Below are 25738 nucleotides of genomic sequence, written 5' to 3'. Positions count from 1 at the left end.
AAAAATGGACGAGTCCCGCTCACCCTAGCTGAGCAAGACCAACGTTGAGTCAAACACACGCCGAAGTCAAGAAAGCGATCCGATTCCTCAAGAGTGGAAAGGCTGCTGGCCTGGACGAGATCCTCCCTGAAATGCTCAATTACAGTCATCATCATCAAACTTCGGAAGGAAGGTGATTTGGGCGACTGTAACAACTGGCAGGGCATCACATTGCTGTTGGTACCCGGGAAAGTGTTTTTCCTCATTCTTTTGAGTTTGCTACGATGTGCAGTGGGCGAACGACTGGGAGAAGAGCAGACTGGCTTTCGGAGTGGCCAGTCCTGAGTCAACCAAATATTCACCCTCCGCATGATCATTGAACAAACATCGTAATACCAAAAGAAGATTTCTATTAATTTCATCGACTTTGAGACGGCTTTTGACAGCGTCCACCGGCTGACTCTAAGGGCTATCTAACTTCAATATGAAGTCCCCCAGCAAGTTTGTAGATGCCTTTTGTGGTCTCTACTCCAACTCCTGCTGCTGCGTCCGGAGAGACGATTTCTCAATGGAGTTCTTCAAGATTAATACTGGCATCAGACAAGGATGCGACTTCAGAGTAGGGAAGGCGGCCGAAGTCTTCCGATGTTTCCAGTTCTACTCAATTTAATTCAATTTTATTTATATAGTGCCAAATCACAACAACAGTCACCTCAAGGTGCTTTATATTTGAAGGTAGACCCTATAATAATGCATACAGAGAACAAACCCAACAATCATATGACCCCCCTATGAGCAAGCACTTTGGCGACAAAGGCGACTTTTAACAGGAAGAAACCTGCGGCAGAACCAGGCTCAGGGAGGGGCGGCCATCTGCTGCGACTGGTTGGGGTGAGAGAAGGACCTATCTCTAACCTATTTGGAACTCGACGTCCCTGAATGTTAGGATCAAGATCAGACTATTGAACTATTGTCATTCCGATGGCACTGGTAGCTAGCGAAACCTGGCTAGCGAAACCAGGTAGCTAGCGAAACCTGGCTAGCTACCAGTGCTAGCCAGGTTTCGCTAGCTAGCACTGGTAGCTAGCGAAACCAGTGCCAGTTGAGTGATCAACAAATGTGATCACTCAACTCCTGAACATGTGCAAAGTGGTAAGTGTAAGTGCAAGTTTCTTTCCATGGTCAATTGCAGTGGTTTTCAGAAGTGTTCCTGAGCATGTGCAGTGATTTGTACCACAGAATGATGTTTGTTTGTAATGCAGTAGTGCCTGATAACGTGATAGCGTGATTTGTTTTCCTTCCTTCTCTTATTTCTTACCTGCACAGTGCCACCTTTGAGAATGGAGATCTTTATCATCTGTGCGTATACATGTACGGCATTCACATAGGAGATGGTCGGCCTGTTATACCGGTTTTCATTGTCAGTATGGACCTCAAAGTAGGGCACAGTTGTGTCATTGCATGGACTAGACATCAGATAGCTGCAGTTGCCCATGAAGTCATATTTGCGTTTGTCAAAGCTGGTGTAGTGTGGATCGCCAGATGCAACGCACGTGGATGTACCTAAAGAAAATAACAAGAGATAAATGGTATATTGGCATTTTGATACGAATGTAATGTATTGATGTAATCAAGAATTTAAGGCAGATTTTTCCGTGAAGGTTCTCAGCCATCCAGGTCATCGTAGTCTAAGAACCTTGGAAAGAAAAGTGTCTGGACTTTTCTTTAAGACATTTCACCTCTTCAGCTTCTTCAGTTCTAAGAGCAACTGGTGGACAGTCACAGACTTTTAAGCCCTATTGGGAGTGTCCCTAAGAGGATGCCAATGTCCACATTTTGGACAGAGAAGACAGATGGTTTGAAAGAGGAATAAAATAAGCCATTTGTCCACTGTGAATGACCATCTTTCAACAGAGGGACAGGTTTACGACACCGACTGTCTGCCATCTATAATGCAGTTTTGAGATCCTTCCCAGACGCCTTAACACCCATTCACATACTGGGTCATTTCACCTCAGTAAGTCACATGATAGGTTGAGGCTAGGTCTCACAATGGATTCACCCGAAACCTGTGCTGATTGTGACCCACACCTGTTTTCTAACCGTGGCTCATGTGATAATGGAGAGGAACATTAGGGGGTCCATGGCCCCCTTAGGTCCACTCCCAATTAGGGATGGGTTCTGACATAAACGGTATGACATAAACACTTGACCCCTGTTTCAATTCAGGGGGTCAGTGTTGACATTGTGGAGGACTATAAATACCTTGGAGTACACATTGACAATAAACTGGACTGGGCTGCAAACACCACAGCACTTTACAGGAAGGGCCAGAGTCGTCTCTATTTTTTGAGGCGACTGAGGTCCTTCAACATCTGCCAGAAAATGCTGAGGATTTTCTATGAGTCTGTTGTGGCCAGTGCGATCCTCTATGCTGTTGCATGCTGGGGGAGCAGGCTGAGGGTCGCAGATGCCAACAGACTTAATAAACTAATCCGTAAGGCCAGCAATGTTGTGGGGATGGAGCTGGACTCCCTCAAGGTGGTGTCGGAGAGGCGGATGCTGTCCAAGATAAAGACAATGTTGGATAACACCTCCCACCCACTCCATGACATGCTGGTCAGTCACAGGAGCACGTTCAGTGAGAGACTGAGATTACCAAAAAGCACCACTGAACGACACAGGAAATCTTTCCTGCCTGTGGCCATCTCCCTGTACAACGCATCCACTTAACAGACTGTTTGCTGCTACAACTACACATGTTTCTTTTCCAACTATTTATTTATGAGTGACTTATGTATGTATGTATGTATATATATGTATATATTGTACTATTCTTAGTTAGTGTATTGTCTGTCTTGTCTTAATGTTGGTTTAAAATGGAGCACTGTAACAAAAAATAATTTCCCCCAGGGATCAATAAAGTATTCTGATTCTGATTCTGATTCTGATAACCAGACCGAAAAGCAGCGCACATTTCGGTGCTTTTTTTTCCTGAGCTGTGATACACTTTAGATTCTAGCCAATCATTTTACGTTTCCGAGGATGCCCAAGGCGAAGCGGTCAAAAGTCTGGCTGTACTTCACAGCAAAAGATGCAAACTCAGCAGCCTGCAACAAGTGCTTTGAGGTGATACTGTGCAAAGGAGGTAACACCTTGAATCTGATGAAACACTTGGCGATGCATAGCGTTTTTTTAAAAGCTGAGAAATGCACTGTATTTGATAGCTTGCTGCAAGACCTCGCACCAAGCACATTTACTGCGGATGTGGTGCCTGTTATTGACCCGGAGTTAGCAACATCCCCGAAGAGGAGAGTCCTGGCCCTCAGCTGTGTTTCCCTCCTATTACCCATTCCCTGATTCCTCCCTCCGTGTATTTAAGCCCTGTGTTTCTCTGTGTCCGCGTTGCGATCTACCGTTATCTAGCTGCGTTTTCTATCTGTGTAAGTGTATTTTGTATTCCTAGTTTTGTTACCCTTTTCAGTTTACGTTCCGCCTCTGAGTGTCTGCACATTGCGTCCTCCTACTACCACCTAAAGAAAAGCCACCTAAAGAAAGCTCCAGGAGAGAAGGACAACCGCTGACTATATAGTGACCTATAGCTATCCCGTACATGTCAGGAGTATGTCAGGAGTATCGAAGCAGTTGAGATGCATTTTTTCTAAACACCGGGTCTCTGTGGCTTTTAAACCCCAAAACACGCTGCGCCAAAAATGGGTCCACCCCAAGGATCGGGTCCCCCGACACAAACAGAGTAACATAGTGTACGCTGTTAAGTGCCAGTAGGATTGTCAGGATTTATACATCAGGGAAACCAAACAACCTCTGGCTACAACACAGAAGAGCCACCTCGTCAGGCCAGGACTCTGCAGTCTATTTACACCTACAGGCCAGTGACACTCTTTCAATGATGAGGATGTAACATCCTGGACAGGGAGGAACGTGAAAATTTACGTGAAAAGGGAAAGACCATCTCTGAATCGAGGAGGGGGCCTAAGGGTACATCTGTCACCATCTTACAATGCTGTGATTGCAGCCATTCCCCAACTCTCTGTGAATGGGACTCATGGTTATTGATCAGTGGTTGTTGATCAATGGTCATGAGAATTTGCATAATTAAGATCAAGGAACTAACTGTGAAGGTTCTCAGTCATCCAGGTCATCGTAGTCTAAGGAGCTTGGAAAGAAAAGCGTCTGGACTTCTTTAAGTTGCTTACAGACATTTCACCTCTCATCTGAGAAGCTTCTTTCAGACCCAGCAACACACTCAGACCAAAACTGGTTCATCCTAAAGACAAAACTCCTAAACACAAACTTAACAATGTGGTGTATGCTGTACAGTGTAGCGAGGAATGCCCAGACCTCTACATTGGAGAGACCAAACAGCCACTTCACAAACGTATGGCACAACATAGAAAAGCCACCTCCACAGGACAAGACTCGGCTGTCCAACTGCGTCTAAAGGACAAAGGTCACTCTTTCGAGGATGCCAATGTTCACATTTTGGACAGAGAAGACAGATGGTTTGAAAGAGGAATAAAATAAGCCATTTGTCCACTGTGAGCGACCATCTTTGAACAGAAGCGGTGGTTTACGACACCAACTGTCTGCCATCTATAATCCAGTTTTGTTTTTCCTTCCCAGACGCCTCAACGCCCACTCACATCCTGGGCCATCTGACATGCGATTATTTAGAGGATCATTAGGGGTCCTTTGGCCCTCTCGGTGGGGTTACTCCCACAGGGTTTAAATCTGGGACTCTCCACCATTTGACGCTATAACTGAAGAAGCTTCTCAGATGAGAGGTGAAATGTCTTCAAGCAACTTAAAGAAGTCCAGATGCTTTTTCTTTCCAGGCTCCAGCCCATTGTTCCTTCTGCGGGCTGGTTTCAGTCATTATGCAAATGTACTGTTTATGAGATTGGAGAAACCTGCAGTCAGCTGAGACTGAAGAAGTCACTTGGATGAGTGACAAAACATTTCTCCCACAAAAACGCTACGTCCAGATGAACAGAATCAACCTCTGGAGTATTATATCAACAATCTTTGAACAGTGGAGTGGTAGTTGTGGACGTGACTACTTTAAAATATTTTTCTCTTTAGATGTGACTAGACCATCCATTGCATATTCATCTATTAAAATTACACATTTTAAGATGCATGTTGTAGTTTCAAGACAAATTTTTTGTTGCCAAACATTATTACCTTTAGGATAACAGCCTGCTACACCATTAACTTCCCGACACTCTTCAGTGGGGTCACAGGAGTTATCAACACATTCCAAAGTGTAGTTCCCTGCACAGCGACACAGCTTTGAGCAGCCATCTCCAAATACGATCTCACCAGGCTGAAAAGAATTAACACAATCAAAACTAAGAAAGCGTGGTGTATAATTACATATTATTCAATTCATTCCATTTTTAGTTATTTAACAACAGTAGTCGCCTCTATATTTATTTTATTTCTCACAACAGTCAGAAGGAAAAACTCCCTTTTGACAGGAAGAAATCCCTGCCAAACCAGGCACAGTGAGGAGTAGCCATCCGCTGTGACTGGTTGGAGTTGAGAAAAAGAGAAATAAAGGCAAATAAGAAAAAAGACACACTATGGAACACAGCCAGATAAGTAATGATGAGATGAAAAGTGTTTTATAAATAAACACAAAAAGTGAAAAGAGTTAAGCAAAGAAGAGACATTCAGTCTATCATACGAACGCCTTAGTAGCCTTGACCTATTGCAGTATAACTAACTATTTTAGGGTCACCTGCTTCTACCCTAAGTATGAGCTTTATCAAAAAATTGTAAGCATAATCCTAAAAGCAGAGAGCGCGTCTGTTTTGCAAATCTAAACTGAGGGCTGGTTTCACAGAAGAGGGACCTGAAATACAACTTATGCTTGCTATTTTGTTACTACAGTCGACCCCCGATTGTGGTTAGGGACCACAATCACTCTGGGAATACTTAAGAACGCCCTCTAAAAACGCTTATAACTGCCTGTTTTAATAGTTCAAACATGAAATCACCGTGATGAAAATAACTAATGAATATTTTAGATATGCTTTATCAAAAAATCCACAAATAGGCAAATTTTCTGCCAATAATTTAGAGTTACATTCCACAGAAAAATCAACAAATACTGAATAGGCAGAGGTTGACTGTATATCTGTGTTTACTGACCGGGAATTTATGTAGTATATGTAAATAGGACATCTGACCTCATAATAGTTATTCTCATCGTCTAAACAGCCACAACTCTCCAGTGGTATGCAACGCCGTCCCTTAAAAACAAAGCCTGGTTTGCAGAAGCAGCCACTGATACAGGAGCCGGAGCAATTGGTGGAGGGTTCCATACAGGTGGGTATACAAGCTGGACCGCACTCTATATACTCTGCGTTAGGAGGACAGGGGTCTGGATAGAAAGAATAAGATGGAAAATAAAAAGGAGCATGAATGAAAGAACTTCTGGACTTCTGGAATGAAGTATTAATGGAAATATCTGATAAAACAAGTCTTACTTGGTGGTTTAGATGTAGTTTGTTCAGGAGTTGGTGGTTTGGGTGTTGTTGTTTTAGGTGTAGTTTGTTCAGGAGTTGGTGGTTTGGGTGTTGTTGTTTTAGGTGTAGTTTGTTCAGGAGTTGGTGGTTTGGGTGTTGTTGTTTTAGGTGTAGTTTGTTCAGGAGTTGGTGGTTTGGGTGTTGTTGTTTTAGGTGTAGTTTGTTCAGGAGTTGGTGGTTTGGGTGTTGTTGTTTTAGGTGTAGTTGGAGCAGCAGTTGGTGGTTTGGGTGTAACAGGCTGACCTATAAATGAAACAGATATAGTTTCTCATGTAAACACCGACACAACTGATCCATATTTCTGAAGGTTCTGAATGTGCAAGAAGGCAAATTAAACGTCTTGGGTTGATTTCTCACCTGTGCAGGTCATGATACAAACAGCATCGATAGCAATATCTGTCTGAGGCGTTTCTCCATAGGTACCCACAATTGCAAACTGAAATGCATATAAATGTGCATATGATGTGAAGCCTGTGCACACACAGGAATACACACATAAAGAGACTTGTGGTGTTCTACTATTTACCTTAATAGCATTATTTCCCAGAAAGCGGACGTTTGCCGGCTTCCAGCCTTGTCCCTGGTTCCCTGTTACAGTGAAGAGAGCAGGTCCGAGGGTTTCATCTGGTAAAGAGAAAAACAATTCAAAAAAAGATTTTCCTCTTTTCTAGCTTTTGGTCAAACATTCTTCTATTATGATAGTGCACCCTTTTTTTCTTTTACCTGTAGTGATCGTGTGGACACTGATCTGCATAGTAGTACTAGTGCCATACAGGTAGTAATGGAAGGTAAGCTCGAGACATGCAGAGGAGGAGGGAGTTGTTAAAGGACTTGTGATCTGAGCACTGACTCCAGGTATAGCCTCGGGAGAATCCAACAACAGATAGGATCCAACTACATGTGTAAGGGTTAAAAGCATAATAATAACAATGCAAATAATATTACTACTACTAGTAGTAATAATTGTAAATTATTATTAGAATTGTTATTATATTTCTGATTTATTGTCAGTACCACAATAGTGTCAGTTAGTGCTTAATCAGGCCAGAAAGCAGCGTTCTATGTTTTGCAAATATTGCAAGAGGAAAATAGAGCCAGTCTTGGTAAAACATTCACTTCCATTTAGACCTCACAAAGAAAAATCACTTACGACCAGGTTTTGAAAAGTCATCATCAGGTCCAGTGCCTTCAGTTTCAGTTCCTCCTGTCCACTGACTGAAGCCAAACATATTGGGATCCTCAGTTTGAGTTGTCCATCCACAGAGGTCACCGGAAGTGTCAAAATCACAGCCAAAAATACAAGCTGTGAACAAAACATTTATATATCAGCTCAAAATGTGATTGTGTGTGTGTGTGTGTGTGTGTGTGTGTGTGTGTGTGTGTGTGTGTGTGTGTGTGTGTGTGTGTGTGTGTGTGTGTGTGTGTCTTTATGTGCATGTGTGTGAACTCACAGGGACATGCTCCTTCAGTGATGACGATGTTGTCCAAAGCTGAATCACAAGAAGAAGATAAGCCTCTCTGAGCCTCAAAGACGATCTGTAGACATGCAAAGAAAATATCACCCTACACAAAAAAAGCTAGAGATTTATATACATAATATACACAGTAACTTAAAGAAAGAGTTTTTCTTCAATAAAGCCTTGATTTCCATCTAAGCGGTAGGAGCAGAAACAAACTGGGGGGGTGTAAAAGACTTAAGGGTTTATTTTCTTTTATTCCAGATACCCAAGTAATCCAATTCAATTCAATTCAGTTTATTTATACAGCGCCAAATCACAACAACAGTCGCCTCAAGGCGCTTTTATATTGTAAGGCTACAATAATACATTCAGAGAAAAACCCAACAATCATATGACCCCTATGAGCAAGCACTTTTGGTGACAGTGGGAAGGAAAAACTCCCTTTTAACCTCCGGCAGAACCAGGCTCAGGGAGGGGCGGGGCCATCTGCACCATTTGCTAGTAATTTTAATTAATTTATAATAAATAACAATCATATTTTAACAGTAATTTTTAAAGCTATAGTCAGTTTATCTAAACATCATTTTCTGATCAAAATGACAATTGCTCTGATGCTTTTAGAGATGGAAGGAAACATTTGCAAGTGAGATTAGTTGCCCAATAAAAGTCTGGCGGGCAAGTGAACAAAAAGTTTTCATGTCAGCTCAACCTCAACATAAACAGTACAAGTGTCAGTGATGAATAACTTTGTGTGCTTCATCAGTTTTTCAGCACATTGATGTTTGGGCCCTGAAAATATTTTTACAGCTAACTTTTAGGAAGCAGAAAATCATGTCTACACGTGACAAAGTGGACGAGTTGGCCAAACAATAAAATGTGAAAGATGATAAGAATCATTCCACTCCTCCAGAAATAGACACACAGAGGAAGCCGCCGCTGTGTGTCATTCCAGCAGCATTCTGCCGTTACACTTTAATGTACTCATAAGGATGTGTTTCAAAAATAAAGAAACTGAGACAGTAAAAACTGGTTACAGGACATGTCTTTGACATGTGGTAGTGGCTGGACTCTTAAATATTTGAAGCTTTTTCATTTAGTCATGAAAACAAAACGTTTTTAAGGATTTGGCCTCTTATGAACAAGAGAAGAAAGAGGTGAGAGATGAGAAGTGTGACAGACAGAAGAGGCACCAAAGGATTCTTAGAAAAGGTGAAGAAGTATCAGACTAATGAGACACAAAGGTATCATAGTTCAGACCATAAAGCTACGACCTTAGTCCTGCATGTAAGTACTTTGATTTCATGTTGTTAAATACTGCGATGTAACCGACACACATACATGACCAGAAGTGTCTGCTAGAACACACTGTGTGTGTTATATATTGATTTTACATAATAACCTGCAAACAATCTTTAATTATTGAGTTTCCTGACTCGTTTCAAATTCCTCCTCCTGAGCTTTCACTTCACCAAAAGTGAAGCGTATAACAGACAGTGTGGTTCTGAACAGCACTGGGTAAGCTGTTACATGATAAGCACTGTGCAAAAAATGTAAGAAACAGCACAGCTGTTACTTTAACCCTTTAAAGCCTGAATCATGAAATCATTGCCAGAAAATTGTAATTCTTTGAAAATAGTGTTTATTTAACCTCCTTTTGTTTAAGTTTTTAAAAAATAAATCACATTTCAATTTCTGTATATGAAATTTAATTTGTATTTGCTTATCTGTTTTTTTTAATTGCTAAAAAAGGTATTGTGCAATTTATTTAGGTTTTTCAGGGGGAAAATTCACACTGATGATGTGGAAGTGCCAAAAACTGTATGTATCAAATATGATACACTAGACGTTAAGCAACTCCTTCAGAATACTGTTGAGGGTGTGACAGTCCGAAACTTTATGAACATGTTTTAAAGAGCAGAGCGTTATCATGGGCCTCAGCACATATCTGTCTGTTCTTGTCTCGTTCAGCATTTTGAATGGTTGTTTTACAGCTGTTGTTGCAATTACAAAGACATAAAAGCAGCTGTAAAATAATCTTTACGTGTGTTGACTATTATTACCTTCGACTATCTGTTTTGTAATGCTAAATATTGCTTATTGCGTGTATTCATTTGGCATGTAGAAAAATTGTTCTCAATTATCAGCGACAAAATGAAACTTTAAATTAGTTCCTTAATAAAATTAGAGGATAATAATACAGAAGGATTTCTATATTTGCAAAGCTGTTTAAAGCAGCTTCCTTCACCTTATTAATGTCACTTACTAATGTCTGATGAGAGTTTAGTGTCTGAATGACTTCACTTCATAGCTAAAGTCCCAAGCTCCTGTTGCTACTGTTGATGCTGTTTAAAGTTGTTAAAGTGATCTGGTAACACTCACGGTAATGCTCTGGCTGCTCGCTTTCGATACGGTAACAGAGCCGGTCAACCAGTTTGGACTCTGGATTCCAGTCCTCTTCCACACCTCTGCCTCACTACTGGGTAATTTTGCCAGAATTCTCAAATTATTGGCATTGTCAATCCCGTACATGTAGTAGTTGAACTGAACACAGATCTCAGAGGCTGATGAGGTGATGGGGGGGCTCAGCAAGCGAGCGTTCTGTCCATTAGACACATTGTCCCCCTCGTGATAGATGTAGTATCCCTCTGCAGAAAGAAGGACACAGACGAAACATGTTTATTTGTTTACACCCTCGAACTCTTAATTAATCCCATTCAGTACAATCACGACAATAGTACGGAATAAACGTGTTTTTAATAAAGCATGCAAACCTCCATCAGGGTAGTCTCCACTGGGACCAGTGTCAGTTGTGGGAGTTGGACCTCTGTGCCGGGTCCAGTCACTGCTGTCTGTGCTATCCTGGATGAAATCGCAGAATGGGCCACTGTCTTGGTTAAAGTCGCATGAAGTCACCACTACGGCTGTAGAAACACATTACAGACGGAACACAAGGCCAAACATGTTCATGAAGAATTCTCTATGATAGAGTAGTTCAAGTGTTTAAATGCAAACAAGCATCTGTTTATTAGTGTCAGGTTTCAAGCTATGCCTAATCGTTACTGACAGTTAACATCCCAGTAACAGACATTAAACTGATTCTACAATGAGAGACAACTGTTTATTTTTCTGTACGTTTAGGCCGGACATTATTATCATTACTTAAGATAAGGAGCTGTAAAGAGTTAAGGTTCAAATCCAACACAGGGACTGTGTTGGATACAGCGTTGCAGTAATGTCACATCTCTGTGATAGTATGTTACCCATAAGTGCACTTTATATGTCTTGAACATGTCGTAGATGATAAAAAAAACCAACATACCATCTTCTGTCTGCTCATTCTGCGCACTGCAAACAAGAGAAAGATGCAGGTTAGAGTCTGGTTAAAACTGCGCAGGACATTGAAAAGAAGAAAAAAGACTCTCCAAGGAACACATTGATGGTGGAAGACAGGCCAAAGTGCATAAAGTAAATGTGCTTCAAACAGAATTCTCTGTGTCTCTGTTATTCATGTGGTGGCTTACATCATTAGAGTTAATTAATTAAGTGCAACTACTGCGATACAATTCGCCAAATTACAAAAAACACATGAGCACATGAACATGGATGGGCCGTGACAGTCATTTGTGAAGTAGGAAACTCGTCGTTTTGTCCATTTAAGAAGCACTTTACTCATTCCATATTCCAAAGAAGGCCTAGTTATCCAAAGAAACTGAAAGTCAAGTTAAAGGTAGAAATAAATAACTAAATAAATTCCCAATTCTTAACAAAAAAAAAGGTCTAATAATGACATATATTTGTGATTTAAGCCTTACATTTTTATACATAAGAGTCATAGTGGCATAGTGCTTTTCTAGGCTTACTGATCACTTAAAGCAATTATTAAAGAAGGCAGCTATTGAGAACAACCAGAAAAGAAACGACGCGTTCCTGCTCGATAAAGTCATAACTTATTAGAAGGATCCAGCTATATGAATAATTAGCAACTTAACTGATTATATAGTTGTTATGCATTAAGAACTCACCTGTACTGTAACTGTCCTGCTCTGGAATCACACATCCACAATAAGAAAATTAAAAACTTTAATATTTCCATGGCTAACTTTGAGATACCAGTGCAAGAAGACAGAGACACAGAGTACAGGACTTTTTATAGGCTGGGGATGAGTCAGGGGCATGCTGGGTGGAAACCAGGATGGATAAATTGAGTAGGTGGTGTGGATGCTGAACTGCTGTATATTGTGTATCAAAATGAGTAAATGAGTAACTGTGAATGATAGGGAGAGGGTGTGGTCCCGTTAGGCGTGACTGGATACGTGTGTGCATGTGTGCCTTTTGACCTCAGGAGTTCACGAGCAGGGTGGGGATGTTCCTCAAACATCATATTATAAAAAAGAACTTAAGAAATTATCAAGCTTATTGTGTAATAAACATGAAACTTTGATCAGAGGGACACACCTTTTTAGCTTGTAATGTATATTGACAGTGATTCTAGGAAGGCCACTTGCGTTCACATATTTGTTCTTCTTTACCACCAACTTACGGATGGACCGTTAACACGATGTGGACCGACTACTGCATGGACTCTCAACCAGTAAGCTTCAAGGAATCATGTTGTGAGGACAGCTCATACTGCAGCAAATACGAAACCTCACATCAGCATTTCCTATTCCTTTTCTTTATCTGATATACCTACATTTTATATCTGTGCATCAGCATGAACAGTACACACTACTTCTACATTCAGGTATCTTAGAAATGTTTCACACCAGAAAAACTAGAACGACCCTGTCTCAGAGTGACACTGAAAAACTAGTTCATGCATGTATTATCATCATATCTTAAAGAACTCTTAAAGAACCAAAAGAGCACTTCTCTCTCAGATTTCAGAATTACTTGTTGCTCCTCAGGTATTTAAAAGTAGATAAGGAAGCAAAACCTTCAGTTTTCAGACGCCTTCTGTGAAACAAGCTCCCAGCTTTTCTTCTTTGGCGGACACACTTTTTCTCCTCTCCCTTATCTTCCCTGCTTACATTCTCTCACAGTCTGTTCTCTAAAACCTAAAAGAGGAATTATGGATTGCAATTGACACCCCTTTCTCAACGAGAAGTTTGGGCTGGGGTGAGCCTGAGTGCTACCTATTCGGAACCATGGTAACAGGGTTCTGGCTGATCGGAGCTGGCTTGGCCCTGACTTATCGAAGAATTAAGGAAGCGGAACCGGCTGTTCAAACCCCCACAAGGCTGCCCGCTGGGATTGAAACGATGGGAGAGGCGTGAGTTTCTCAAAATGGGCTCATTGAGCGCAGCACGGATAAGATCTTGGAGAGGCTACGGCTGCTGTGAATACTCAGAATAAGATCTCTGACTGCAGACTGGATACATCTCGGAAGGGCTCGCTCGGAATAACATCTCTGGGCGCAAAATTGGATGACATCTCGGGGAGGCACACTGCCGTGAGTTCTCAGAAATCGGCTCCTTGAGCACAAGAAATGACAACATCACAGAACGCAAGTATGGCGAAGCTCGCGGCTCTCCAACGGGAGATTGAGAGACCAGTGTTGGACTGTAGAACTGCTTTGAAATTCATATGAGCTGTTCGCACTAAAGTAAAAAATACCATCACTTATGCGGATACCCTCTCGGCGCCAGCTGCAAGACCGGAGCTGAACATCAACACCCTGATAACGACTGTGTTGAGTCTGTTCCTTCCCATTCCATGCAAGGCCACCTGGGTTGGCTGGAAGACTGTTTACTTAGCCTGGCAGGGCGAAGGACACTGTCTCAGCTGAACTATGGACACGCACACACATAGATATACTGATACTGATAAGCCCTCACTGACGCATCACCCTCCCTACCCCGGATCCAACGCCACCTCCAACGCTTACCTCCCCTCTGATGTGGACATCGGGTCAGTTGGAGGCGCAGTCGAAGATTGCAGCGGCCCCAGATCAGATGTACACACTGGAACTCTTTCCCATGTTGCTGTCTGTGTTTATTGTGCTATGGTGTGTTGATACCTGTGCATTCCTCTATTATCCTTCAGTGTTACACATTTCAATGTTTTTTTCCTCGCTACCTAGCCTGACCCGTCTCCCCAATGTGATGTTTGTGTATTGTATGTATGGTCGGCAAGGTCTGTCATCTCGGTTGTGGGTAAAAGACCTGCAACTGACAAATAAAGGCTCTCATCTCATCATCATCTCATCTCAGTTCAGATTTGAAGACAGACACTCTTTCTGCTTTCACAATTAAGCTCATTAAGTTTTTGCAAAGGTTTATAGGTAGCGGTGGTGGCCCTTCACTTTAAAAGCTCTAGAAAAACAGTCCTTTGGCATGATTGCATAAATAAGTCTCGAAGTTCTGCTGGTTTTAGTTATGGAAAATTGAATCCCATGCTCCACTTAAAATTATTAAGAGTGGACACAACATTAGATGACAACCTAAATGACATTTCTGATATGAAGAATCATCTAATCATCTTTTTTGAGAATTTGTGTGGTATCATATCAGAGATCTGAGAGTAGGGAAAAACCAAAGAGAAATTTGTAATAAAACACGTATAAAATAAAATATGATGGCCACACCCAGAAACAATCAACTTAGCAATGACTTTATCTCAACAATTCAGAATACTAGCTCTCATATTTCATGTCAATGACAAGAATTGGACAGAAGAGATTAAACAATAAAGATACAGGACGATGCACAAAATGATACAGGAGCTTGAATGTCATCGTAGATGCAGCTGATTCTCTCTCATATTACTGCACTATGTTAATGTCCAGAACATTATCTTTATCTTTTCTTATATCTTGGTCCCTGGACTACTTCCTTGTTTCCTTAGTTCTAAACCCATAAGAACCCAAGGTGATACAGGTGTCACTGTCCTTTTACACACGGAAGAAAGTTCCTGTTAAAGTTTCAACAGGGACTCTCCCATCGTTTTCCTGACAGTGAAAATGGGTTTGGGCTTTTATGACCCACATAGACAAAACATTTTCCTGATATTTCTTGAATAAATTATGAAATAAGATAAATTAAATGAGGCAAATAGCAAACATGCTCAGCAGCAACATTATAATAATAATTCCGAATTAGGTATAAAATGTTAAAATTGAGGTAACATCCTTGTTTTAAACTGATTCAGCTCTGACTTGAGTTTCCTGCTGGTTTGATGAATGCAGAGCTATCACACTATGCCCTAAAAAGTGTTACATAAGTTTTCTACCTTGCAGTGAATCTTACAAGTAAAGCATTGCATCGATTGTACTGGACAGCATATAAACCTAATTTAATAATAGCTCTGTACGTCGTTTTCAAATGAGATCTTTTTAAAATCAACGGACAAGCTTCTATGTTTACTTGTGAACGCATCATATAGAAAAATAACCTTTAAACACAGATGATCTGTGGATGGTGGCTTAGCTTGAATCATTAAAATATAAAATCATCAACATGAATCAGCTATGGGTGTGCATGAAAGTTCTAGTCCAATAAAGATACTGAGACGTGAGTGAAGTCCTTCAAAGTAAGGACCTTTGTGTTGGTTGCCATTGTGACCATAGTGTGTTTCTCAGGGGTGTGGTTTAAAATCACACACTGCAACCAGAAGTTAAATTTTTTTACACCAAGTAAGAACCAAGTGTTTCACATGAGATCTGGGTGCTGTGGTAGTGAGTCGCCTGAATGCAGAAATATTCTGTTCTAAAGTAGCTGTGCCCTTTCTGTGGAGCGTGATCTATATGCTTCTTTGGTTAGGTGGTTATTCTAAATAAGCTGTAAGTGTAGATGTGACAATGAATAATTGCCTGTCGGTCTTAAACAAGTGACAAGTTTTAGATACTATACTGCTCAAAAGATTAAAGCAACACTTTGTAATGACAGTATGGCATCAAGTCAGTTCAAGTTCTGGGTTCTTGGTCTGGTCAGTGAAGTAGCAGACAGGGTTGTTAATCAGTTTCAGCTGCTTATGTGTAAATGAAATTAACAACACATACAGTAGGGTAGCAACAATGAAACACTTTTCCTTTGACATGTGGATGGAGTACAAAGTGCTCTATATGAGGCCTTTAAGATAAGATGGGGCTATTCAAGACCTCGTGTGTGAGAAGAACGATTTTAAATTTGGTTCTGGATTTAACAGGAAGCCAACAAAGGGAAGCCAATACAGGAGAAATCTGCTCTCTCTTTCTAGTCCCTGTCAGGACTCTTGCTGCAGCATTTTGGATTAACTGAAGGCTTTTCAGGGAGTTTTTAGTACAGCCTGTTACAGTTTCCCCCAATTGTTTACACACAATTACTTGTACTTCAGACACAATGACTACAACATGTAACTGATCCACCAATCCCCAGAACCAATCCTGCTAAACTACAAGCACAAGTCCTGCTTTACACTCAAATTGCAGTTTTAAAAAACTTTTTTCAAAACACTACACAGAATTTTTTTTTAATCTGTGGTTTGAAGGACATATTCTAGTCAATAACAACTCCTCGATTCCTCTCAATGTTACTGGAAGACAAGTATCTGGTTTCACACCACATTTCTGAGATATAAGATAAGATAAAGTTAAGCTTTCACATTTTTAAGGCACATCTACGGCAGAGTACAATAACCTCAGTTTTAACTCAATTTGGAAGGAGAAAATCCTTCTTCTTCTGTCAGTTTGAGCCAGCCCACCGTCTGGTGACATCATCCAGTTAGTAAGGTGGGCAGTTTTAGTGTCGGACGAGCGGTGTTAGTCCGGTGGGGATGCACTGATTCCTGTGGGATGTGATGTGTGCGTGAATGATAAAAAATCACACACACACCCGTGTGATTACAGCCACAGGAACTGAGCTTTGAGAATAAAGTGCCTCAAACCAAACCTCAAGCTCCTTCTTCTATACTCTGGGACAACTTGGCCTTAAGTGGTGTTCTGGCCAACACACCGGGGTGACCATAGTGCTAAAGAGTGAATCAGTGCCACAACCGTGTCTATTCCTGACATCTCCATTATAAGTGATACTGCCTCAATCAGAAACATAACTAGTGAGGGTGGGCACATCTTTTTTTTTTCTTTTCCAGAATTCTGAGATTAAAGTCAGAATTCTGAGATTAATGTGTGATACTAAAGTCTTCTGACATTTTTCTCAGAATTCTGGAAAAGGAAAAACAAAACACATGCCCACTTTTTTCCCACTTATTCGACTTATACGACTTACTCACTTATCAAAACAATACCCACCATGTAGTGGCTTAGCTGCGATGGCCGAGTGGTTAAGGCGTTGGACTTGAAATCCAATGGGATCTTCCCGCGCAGGTTCGAACCCTGCTCGCAGCGTGTGCTTTCCTTTCACTACTTTTATTCATAGAAAAATGTAAATTTACTGACTCTATTCTTGGAATCTAAAGATGGTTATCTATGAAATAAAAATATTACGCTATCTAAAACGAAAAAAGACTATGAGCCCATTTGAGTCATTGATTAAATGTCAGTCCGATAGTCTATGTTATACGGATATTAAAAGTACTTCACAATTATTCTAACAATTGGCAGTAAATTATGTGTTTCCATAAAAAGGCACCGCTGGGATTCGAACCCAGGATCTCCTGTTTACTAGACAGGCGCTTTAACCAACTAAGCCACGGCGCCACCTACTCCGCAGCCGTGCTATTTTTGTGTTAAAGATGTAGACTTACCCGGAAAATTTTAAAACGAAACTTTGTGAAGACCGGCCGGACCCAAACATGTGTCAATCCTTAACATAGCGCTGAGTCAAGAGGAACTCTAGTAAACATGAGGAGGACTTATGATAAAGACGTATTCAAACTGAGCCAGGGATGTACGGAGATGGGGCGCTAACCTGGTCACCGACTTCTGGAGAGAGCTAACTAGAACTTGAATTCGCTGAAGATCGGCTTTAAATGAGTTTTCAACCATTAGTTAGGATACATGGAAGAAAATGGATGGAAGGGCTATACACGCCTGATATGAAAAGAAAATATTTATTTAAAAGTTGTCTATATTAGTCACAATATCATAATGAAATGTATTACAAGTTAATATAAACTTAATATATTGTTATTTAGTAGCATCGGGGAGAAACAGCAAGTAATCAAGTGGGGCACTGCAGGCAGCCATGCGAGAGCTGCACCCCGATGCGGTCGAGCCCTGCTGAGCACCTTCTAAGCCCACTAGGTGGCAATGGAGGATAACAATTGACCAAAATGTCACACTGATGCATATCGTGTGTGGAACTGCAAAGTAAATTTTCATTAAGATTGATAATTATACCTATTTGCATATTTTCTTTTCCCACTAGGTGGCACTCTAACTACTGCTGACAAATAGCATATCAATCTGTTCGGGGTGGGACTGTCACCATGCCTGTCAAGCTTGATAGAGGCTAGTCAATGAGCTACAGCATTTCATGCTTCATGGTGAATGATCGAAACTCGGCATGCTGTCATGACCACGCCGTTTCACGAAACCCCAAAAGCTTCTCAGTTTAGCATAATCAAGGTCTGTAGATTCAATATTCAAAGCGTTTATTGTCATATGTACAAGAAGAAAAAGCATTTCTCTTTGCTGCCACACACAAATGCCGGATAGGTTAAGGGTTGACAGAAAGAAAACAAAATGCAAAGGAGCCATGAGCTTAATATGCAAGATGACCTGATGTGCAAAAATCACTGTTAAGATTCGTGCTCTAATAACAGCTACAGAAGTGGAAAGCTGCACATTAGAGGAGTATGCTAAGATTCATGAGTTTTTGAGCTTTCCAAGCCCCTCTAAAGCTACTTCCTGCTCCCTGGTAACTCGGCATGCCTTTCAGTGAAATCTCACAATTTTCACAATGAAGCGTCTGATATGTACCCACACTAGATTTCAGGTGGATGGGATCAACATGTGAGGAGCAGTGCATTAAAAATTCAAACGTGACATTTCCAGTTGCCACTAGGTGGCACTTTAACTTTTGCTAACAACGGCCATATCAGTGTTATCGCGTTGATTAGACAAGGACAAGATTAGACAAGGTCTCTTTGAGTACAGCAATTTTGTGCTTGATGGTAAAACATGTCGCCAGTGTCACACCCTTTGACAAAGACTGCTGGTTCACTTGTGGCTCAAAGGGTATTTAAAAGTTGAATGGAAGTTCTATTAGGAAATTTAACAAAACCTGGAAATCATTTCTTTTACTGGTTGTCACCATTACTGTACTTCCTGAGACTGAAGTGAACTGAGTGAGGCTACGTTATAAAGCTTTTGTTTTGTTCTCTTTTGGGGGTTTTTTCCTTTCGTTTTGTTGTTGGTGGGTTTTTTCTTTTTTTGTTATGCTTGTTATGTGTATGGGTCTTGAGGTATTTTTTATGTGCAGAGACTGGATCTCTGCGGTGTCTTGTCTAGGGTGGACCTGGAAGGGGGAGAATTTGGGAGGGTGTAATGGACATACAATTGTTCTGAAATCAAAATCGACTTTGCTGTTGCTGACTTTGTATGTCATGGTTGAAATCAATAAAACAAAGTTGGAAAAGTTGAATGGAAGGCAGAGCCTTCAGCTTCCAGGGCTCCTGAGGAACAAAATACGGTAAATGTCTAGAAAAAAATATGGACATATATTACCATTATGGGAATTTCTACAAACTGCTTTTTATGATTATACTGACATATAACAACCTTTGTAACAGTGCATGGTTAGCCATTTTTAGGTTTTTCTTTCTGTTTAACCCATGAGTGATGGACTCTAAAACATTTTATGGGTAAGCAGTCTGACACCTTTGGGATCGTGCCTCTTTTGACTGTCAAACAGTGGAGCAAAGAGGTTCACACAGAGGTAGTGTTTCCCTATCTTTATCACCACTAGAGGGTTGTTTTTCATTTTATGTACTGGTTATGGCAGAAGCGGGTACAGGGTTATTTAAGGTCATGGGTAATTCTGTTCAGGTGTTGCTGATGAGAAATGGTTTTCTCCTGTGCTTAATCAAGTTACCTGTTGCGTTTTATAAATGGAAATGGCAAGAAAACCAGACAATGCAAATGAAATAAATGACTCATGAATATGAATGGAAACAAAGATCGGCATGGTGAACTTTGATTGAGTGAACGTTAAAACTACTACCAAACAATTAGAAACCACAGTGTCAAAATAATGGATTTAGTCACTACAGGTAGAGGAAACTTTTTATCTGCTGGTACACATGTACAGTACTCCACAATATTCCAGTATTCAAGAGCAGTCAGGCTATATCTCTGTTTGGATATATCTTTGACCTAAGCATCTCACACTATGAGAGGCTACGAGAAGTCATTTTTTCAATTCAGTTTTATTTATACAGCACCAAATCCCAACAACAGTCACCTCAAGGCAATTTGGTAGACCCTACAATAATACATACAGAGAAAAACCCAACAATCATGTGACCCCCTATGAGCAAGCACACTGGTGACAGTGGGAAGGAAAAACTCCCTTTTAACAGGAAGAAACCTCCAACAGAACCAGGCTCAGGGAGGGGCGGGCCATCTGCTGCCACCGGTTGGGGTGAGAGAAGGAAGACAGGACAAAGACATGCTGTGGAAGAGAGACAGAGATTAATAACAGGTATGAGTGGGTTAGACTTGATAGGAGGTGTTAGGTTCACACATGGTGTCTGATTGCAGCATGAACAGTCACCCTTCCCTTAGCTGTTAACCAGAAGCTGGTTTGCACGGACCGGCCTTTAAGGTGTCGCGGATAAATACAACAAAATAAAACTAGTACCGGTACCGAAAAACAGAAAATTTATTCATAACACAGTGAAAAGACCAAGGAAAACCGAGTAAACGATAAAAACGATAACAAAATAATGCTGAAAACCGATAAAAACCCTGAAAACTATACATTTCACACCTGAGCCTCAACTCTCGCGGCCCGGTACCAAACGACTCACGGACCGGTACCGGTCCGATGCCTGGGGGGTTGGGGACCACTGTTGTAGATTGTCTGGAATTTGGCTTATAGCAGGGTGGGCCCTGGATCACTGCTTTCTTTCTCTTGTTACAGGCCTACGCACTGCTGCTGTCTTGTTGTAGCCTTGTTGTTGCTTTGTTGTGGTTGTGTTGACTGGCATAGACTGGTTCTTTGTGTTTTATGGTGTTTTAGTGTTAACTGTTGTACTTTAATCATGCTTTTAATAGGAGTTTAAGTTGCAGAGAGACTGCACGGGTGAGTAATTGGTGGCACCCTTGGGCACTCCCCCGTGTAGGTTCCCTCCCCAAGTGGCTGGTCAAAATGGTTGTTTAAATATTTTACTGAGCTGCTCTTTAACTAGGACAGCATCGTGACAGCGAGCCTTGTAAGCTAATGTTTGTTAATAAAGTGTCTTAATTAACAGTCCTGTATTGTCCTGCTCATTGCCCCGACTCTCCAGTTTTTTTTTTGTTTTTTAACCTGTAGTTGGAAAACAAAACAAACTTGGACATTAGAAAGTAAAAACAAACTCTTGTCATTTCCTGTTTATTGCTTGATGACTTCACGTAGTATGAATGTGGGATAAACTGTTAAAAGTCAAATGTGTGCTCGTTTGTGGTGAGCAGCTGATCAAACAAGTTAAGAATTGTAAAAGTCTTCAAGCACATTCCGGCCTGTGAGACTCATTGAGACTCAGTGAACCATGACTCTGTGCTACATGCACACATTTCTACATCTCTGCCATTCAAAGACGCTGTGTGAGCTGGAGGGAGTTTGGTTGGAAAAGCCTGATAAGTTACTTTATTACAACATACCAAAAATCTCACTATGACTGTGATGTGGAAACACAAATGCAGACTATTATATTTTCTGGGACTGTCGGGTTATTAAAACTTACTGGAAGGCAATAAGATAAGATAAGATAAGATAAGATAACCTTTATTAGTCCCACACGTGGAAATACATGTGGCAACACGAGATATTTAGAAGTTGCCTGCTTTGACAGTTATTTGTTTCTCGTGCTTAGTTTTCCTTCACCTTCTTATATCTATCTGAGCACTCAAAGCAGTTTACATAACTCGCCTAATAGTATAGATAGATAAGTGCTACATCATTTTTTTTTAAATTCATTTACTACTGCTAGGGAGAAGAGCATGAGGTTTAAGGAGAAATGTGAAACCTTTCATCCTCCAAAACTTTATCCAGCTCCTAAGTTTATAAATTCTGCATTCTGCTTTGCGGTCTCCAATCGCACTGAAATGCAGCCAGATGCTCATCTCCTCTGTGTACCCGGCCTGTACCACTAACTTGGTGTCTTTGGAATGTCTGCCCCCTCCCCCTTCCTTGTTTCACGTAATGGTATGATCCTAGTCTGTCTTTGCGTGTGATTGGTGTCCATAAACACAAAGCCCCGCCCCTGCCTGCATGGTTTGTCAGCAGGCCGGTGAAGCTCGCACTTACTGACGGGTCACTAATAAGTCACACATTCTCGCATGCCGCCGGAAGTTTGCTCCCCTGCCGCAGACAGCAGACTAACTGTCGTTTGATTCTGCAGAGAGTTGGGACGACTGTACACCACGCGCTTCACTATCCACTGATCCCATTGTGATTTTACGTGGAGTTGCTTTCAATCCAAATCGCATCAACTTTGTTAGAATATAATAAACAGTTGATTGTGGAATATGAAGTAGCGAATACATTTCATGGATGGAAATTCCCGTTTTCTGAACATAAGCGATCTTCTATCTGTTCACCACAATCACACCCATTTACTCACCTAACCACAAACACTTGAGTTTTCCATTTCTTCTGTCTCTCATTGACTGCTTTGCACTTTCAGGGATTATATAAAACTGTTTCATCATACATACAGCAGGAACTTATGTAACAAAATTACTTTCTGTTGTTTTTGTAGGCTTGGTCCCTGTATATCAGTAAAATGTTAAAATAATTGAGGAATACTGCTGGATATGAATATGATAACTGTGCCTCAGTTTTATCTCATTTTGGTAGGATGGCTGAGAGCCGTGTCGTATACAGCTCAACATGATAGTCAATACACTAAAAGTAACTGTCACATTACTCTAGTGTTTTGTATGATAACCATGTTAGTAAATTTCAGTATAAATGTGATTGGCCCCCTCTCTGCTTATTTCATAGAGAATACATTTAGAAAAGGAGAGGCTAGTTTGAAAGTAAGACAGTGTATCTTCATCAGTGACTTTTGTCTTCAGAGATATTTATGTACTTTAAGTTTTAACCAAAACTTCTGAAATAATGGGGCCTCCAAGTCAACAAAAGTACCTGCTGTTAATATGGAGCGCTTCAAAGTTTTGACATTTTTTGATAGTTTTCTGAAAGAAATGGATAAAAAGGGGAGTAATTAAGATAAAACACATGGATGAATTGTTTTGACAAATTATTTTCATCTGAGATCGGCCAAACTGCTATGAACCCTGTTAATTACTTTTAAACCACAAACTATTAGAACTGATCAGCAGAATAATTACAGTCCATTATTTCTTGTTTTTAAGAAAAATCAGGATGCATTTTGGTAGCTGCCAAAATGCTTTCATCATGAACACTAGAGAAGACTGGACTCAGTAGGTTCACTAACAGTGTGTTTATTTACAGTGAAGGTAAAAACAACAGACAGCATAAGGAATGATAGCTGGAATGTCCTGGTCTCCACTACAGATTCACAGATAAACTGTTTCTCAAGGAAAAACTCGCTCTTGGCAAGTCCCTCAGACACAACCAGGTACCTGCACAGAGAAGAAATATAGGTGTGCTGGATGCAAAGGTGGCACACAGAGGAAGACCCTGAAACAGAAGGTGCAGTTAATGAACATAAAACAGGAGAGAAGAGAGCATGATGTAGCAAGACAGACAGAAAGTGGATGAGTCAACACAAGGACCACATCAGCTTTGATGTGTGGAGATAGGTCTCTACAGAAATGTTACACTCAGGACTTATTGTACATGTCCCTGCAGCTGTGATGGGCTGATACAGAGGAACAACCACACTCTGACACATCAGTCATAACATGATCATCCCTCACCGTATTACTCAAAAGGCAGCAGTCACCACACTTTTTTTAGGCTATACTATAACAATATATCAGCTGTAATATACCATATTATTGCTGAAAATTAGTGCAAATGTTAATTTTAAGCCTTTAGGTTTTGTTGAAATTTATAATTATATATAAAGTAATAATGTTGTGAACTAGCACAATATAAATACAACTGAACTGAAATTTCTGTTTATCCTCTTAATTTTAACTCTATTTTCAAACCCATGAGGTTTATTCAAGTCACCTGGATTCTAACCAAAGAGCACGCAGAGTTATTAGTGACAGTGTAGCCAGACTGTGTGGAGTTGTGTAAATTGCTTCGAGCGCTCAGATTGATTAGAACCAGTCCATTTACCAATATGAGAAGGTGATATAAAACAGGAAATAAGACTTATAACTAAATAGAGAAACATGGATGTATAAATAAATTAACCAGAGAAAAGTGATACAGAGGGACGAGCCCCACAGAGGGAACAAATAAACCCAATAACTAGGACAAAAATACCTGGGAATAAATACAAATCAATAGCTAAGCAATAACAAAACTAAGAGTCAGTGTGTGGTGTTATTTGCTGTCTTGGCAACAGTTCATTCCTGTTTTCTCTCACAGAGAACTGAGTGGGTGTACAAACCAAATTTCCAGTCACAGCCTTACATGGAATGTACTAAATCCTCAGGGGTTGTGGGGCCAAGTTACAGTAACCAGATGTGCTGATGCATCTTTATATTTTAGGAAACATTGTCTAAAGCAAAAACAGCATAATGTGTAAAAATAACAGTGGTGATCCTAAAGGCTTGATAACGGACTTGTCATCCCATTGTTCACTGTTGTTATTCTCTCACTGTTGTGGCTGTGTCACATTCCCAGGGTATTAGTAGTGGGAGCTTCTCAGGCTTAATAAACAAATTTTGAGTATTTTGAAGACAGAAAACTACATCTATTTAAAAGCCAGGGCAAAAAATGCCAGACACTGTCAATGGCCATAAACATTTGTCAAAGACTCAGTTATCTTAGAATAAAGAAAGATCTGGTTCCCAAACCTTGTCATTAAAATTTGTAGCCTAGGTTTGTGTTTTTCTTTGGAATTATTTTGAATGTTTTACACAAGGTGAACTAGTTTAAACTGATTTTCTCTGTTAATAAGGTATTCATGAAATTACATTTGCACATCTTTTCAGTCTGAGTATAACTCAAGAGGTACATCATCTACTTATCAGTAGGTTGGTGGTTTGATCCCTGGATGCTTCAGTTTGCATGTCAACTATACTTCGACAAGATCCTAATCCCGAGTTCTCCCAGTGCATCCATCAGAATGTGAGTGAATGTTAGAAAAGCTCTCAAGGATGAAACAGCTTGTGTGAATGCAGCTTGTTATATAAGGTCCCCTCACAGAAACGATGTTCCAGCAGCACAACATCTGTTCACCTTTTTTATTTATGTATTTTATACTTAGTTTGTGTTTTTGGTGATTCTTATGTTTCTGTTACTCTGGATAATCCACAGATGGTTTTGGTCCTACTTCTTAGGAAAAATTGTTGACACTGTATTCTGATGATTAAGGGATGCAGTTTGGTAATTTCTGTGTCTCCTGGGTATCTGCAGTGTTTTAACATCTTCTTGTCCTTTTTGTTTCTTTGTTTCTTAGTAATGGAAATTGAAACACTCCATAACAAAATCAGGTCCAGGAAGCTCTTTGATTTTGCTTTCTTCTATATAACAAATGGCTTCAATTACAATT

The 25738-nt window shown here is 40.5% G+C and overlaps 2 protein-coding genes across 2 annotated transcripts in view; both read right to left on the bottom strand.

Annotated features, from left to right (window-relative positions):
* zanl (zonadhesin, like) overlaps positions 1–7287 on the bottom strand; it is a gene marked incomplete at its 5' end in the record, with an annotated part of 102097 nt that extends 94810 nt beyond the window's left edge. Inside the window, 7 exons of the mRNA XM_080899106.1 lie at positions 1298–1542; positions 5185–5326; positions 6195–6388; positions 6495–6776; positions 6891–6969; positions 7060–7157; positions 7257–7287. Of these exons, the coding sequence (XP_080755232.1) occupies positions 1298–1542; positions 5185–5326; positions 6195–6388; positions 6495–6776; positions 6891–6969; positions 7060–7157; positions 7257–7287 (1071 nt within the window). The remainder of the gene's footprint in view (positions 1–1297; positions 1543–5184; positions 5327–6194; positions 6389–6494; positions 6777–6890; positions 6970–7059; positions 7158–7256) is intronic.
* A 388-nt stretch (positions 7288–7675) lies between these two features.
* Positions 7676–11257, bottom strand: LOC308407452 (MAM domain-containing protein 2-like; the record flags this gene model as incomplete). Its single annotated transcript, XM_080899093.1, has 5 exons — positions 7676–7836; positions 7985–8069; positions 10373–10638; positions 10765–10914; positions 11254–11257. The coding sequence occupies 5 exons, from the start codon at positions 11255–11257 to the stop codon at positions 7676–7678; spliced, it is 666 nt and encodes a 221-aa protein (XP_080755219.1).
* Between the last annotated feature and the right edge of the window lie 14481 nt (positions 11258–25738).

The sequence above is a fragment of the Rhamphochromis sp. 'chilingali' genome (assembly GCF_963969265.1).
Source record: "Rhamphochromis sp. 'chilingali' genome assembly, chromosome: 1".
Taxonomy (NCBI): Eukaryota; Metazoa; Chordata; class Actinopteri; order Cichliformes; family Cichlidae; genus Rhamphochromis; species Rhamphochromis sp. 'chilingali'.
This window is presented reverse-complemented; position numbering and strand designations above follow the sequence as displayed.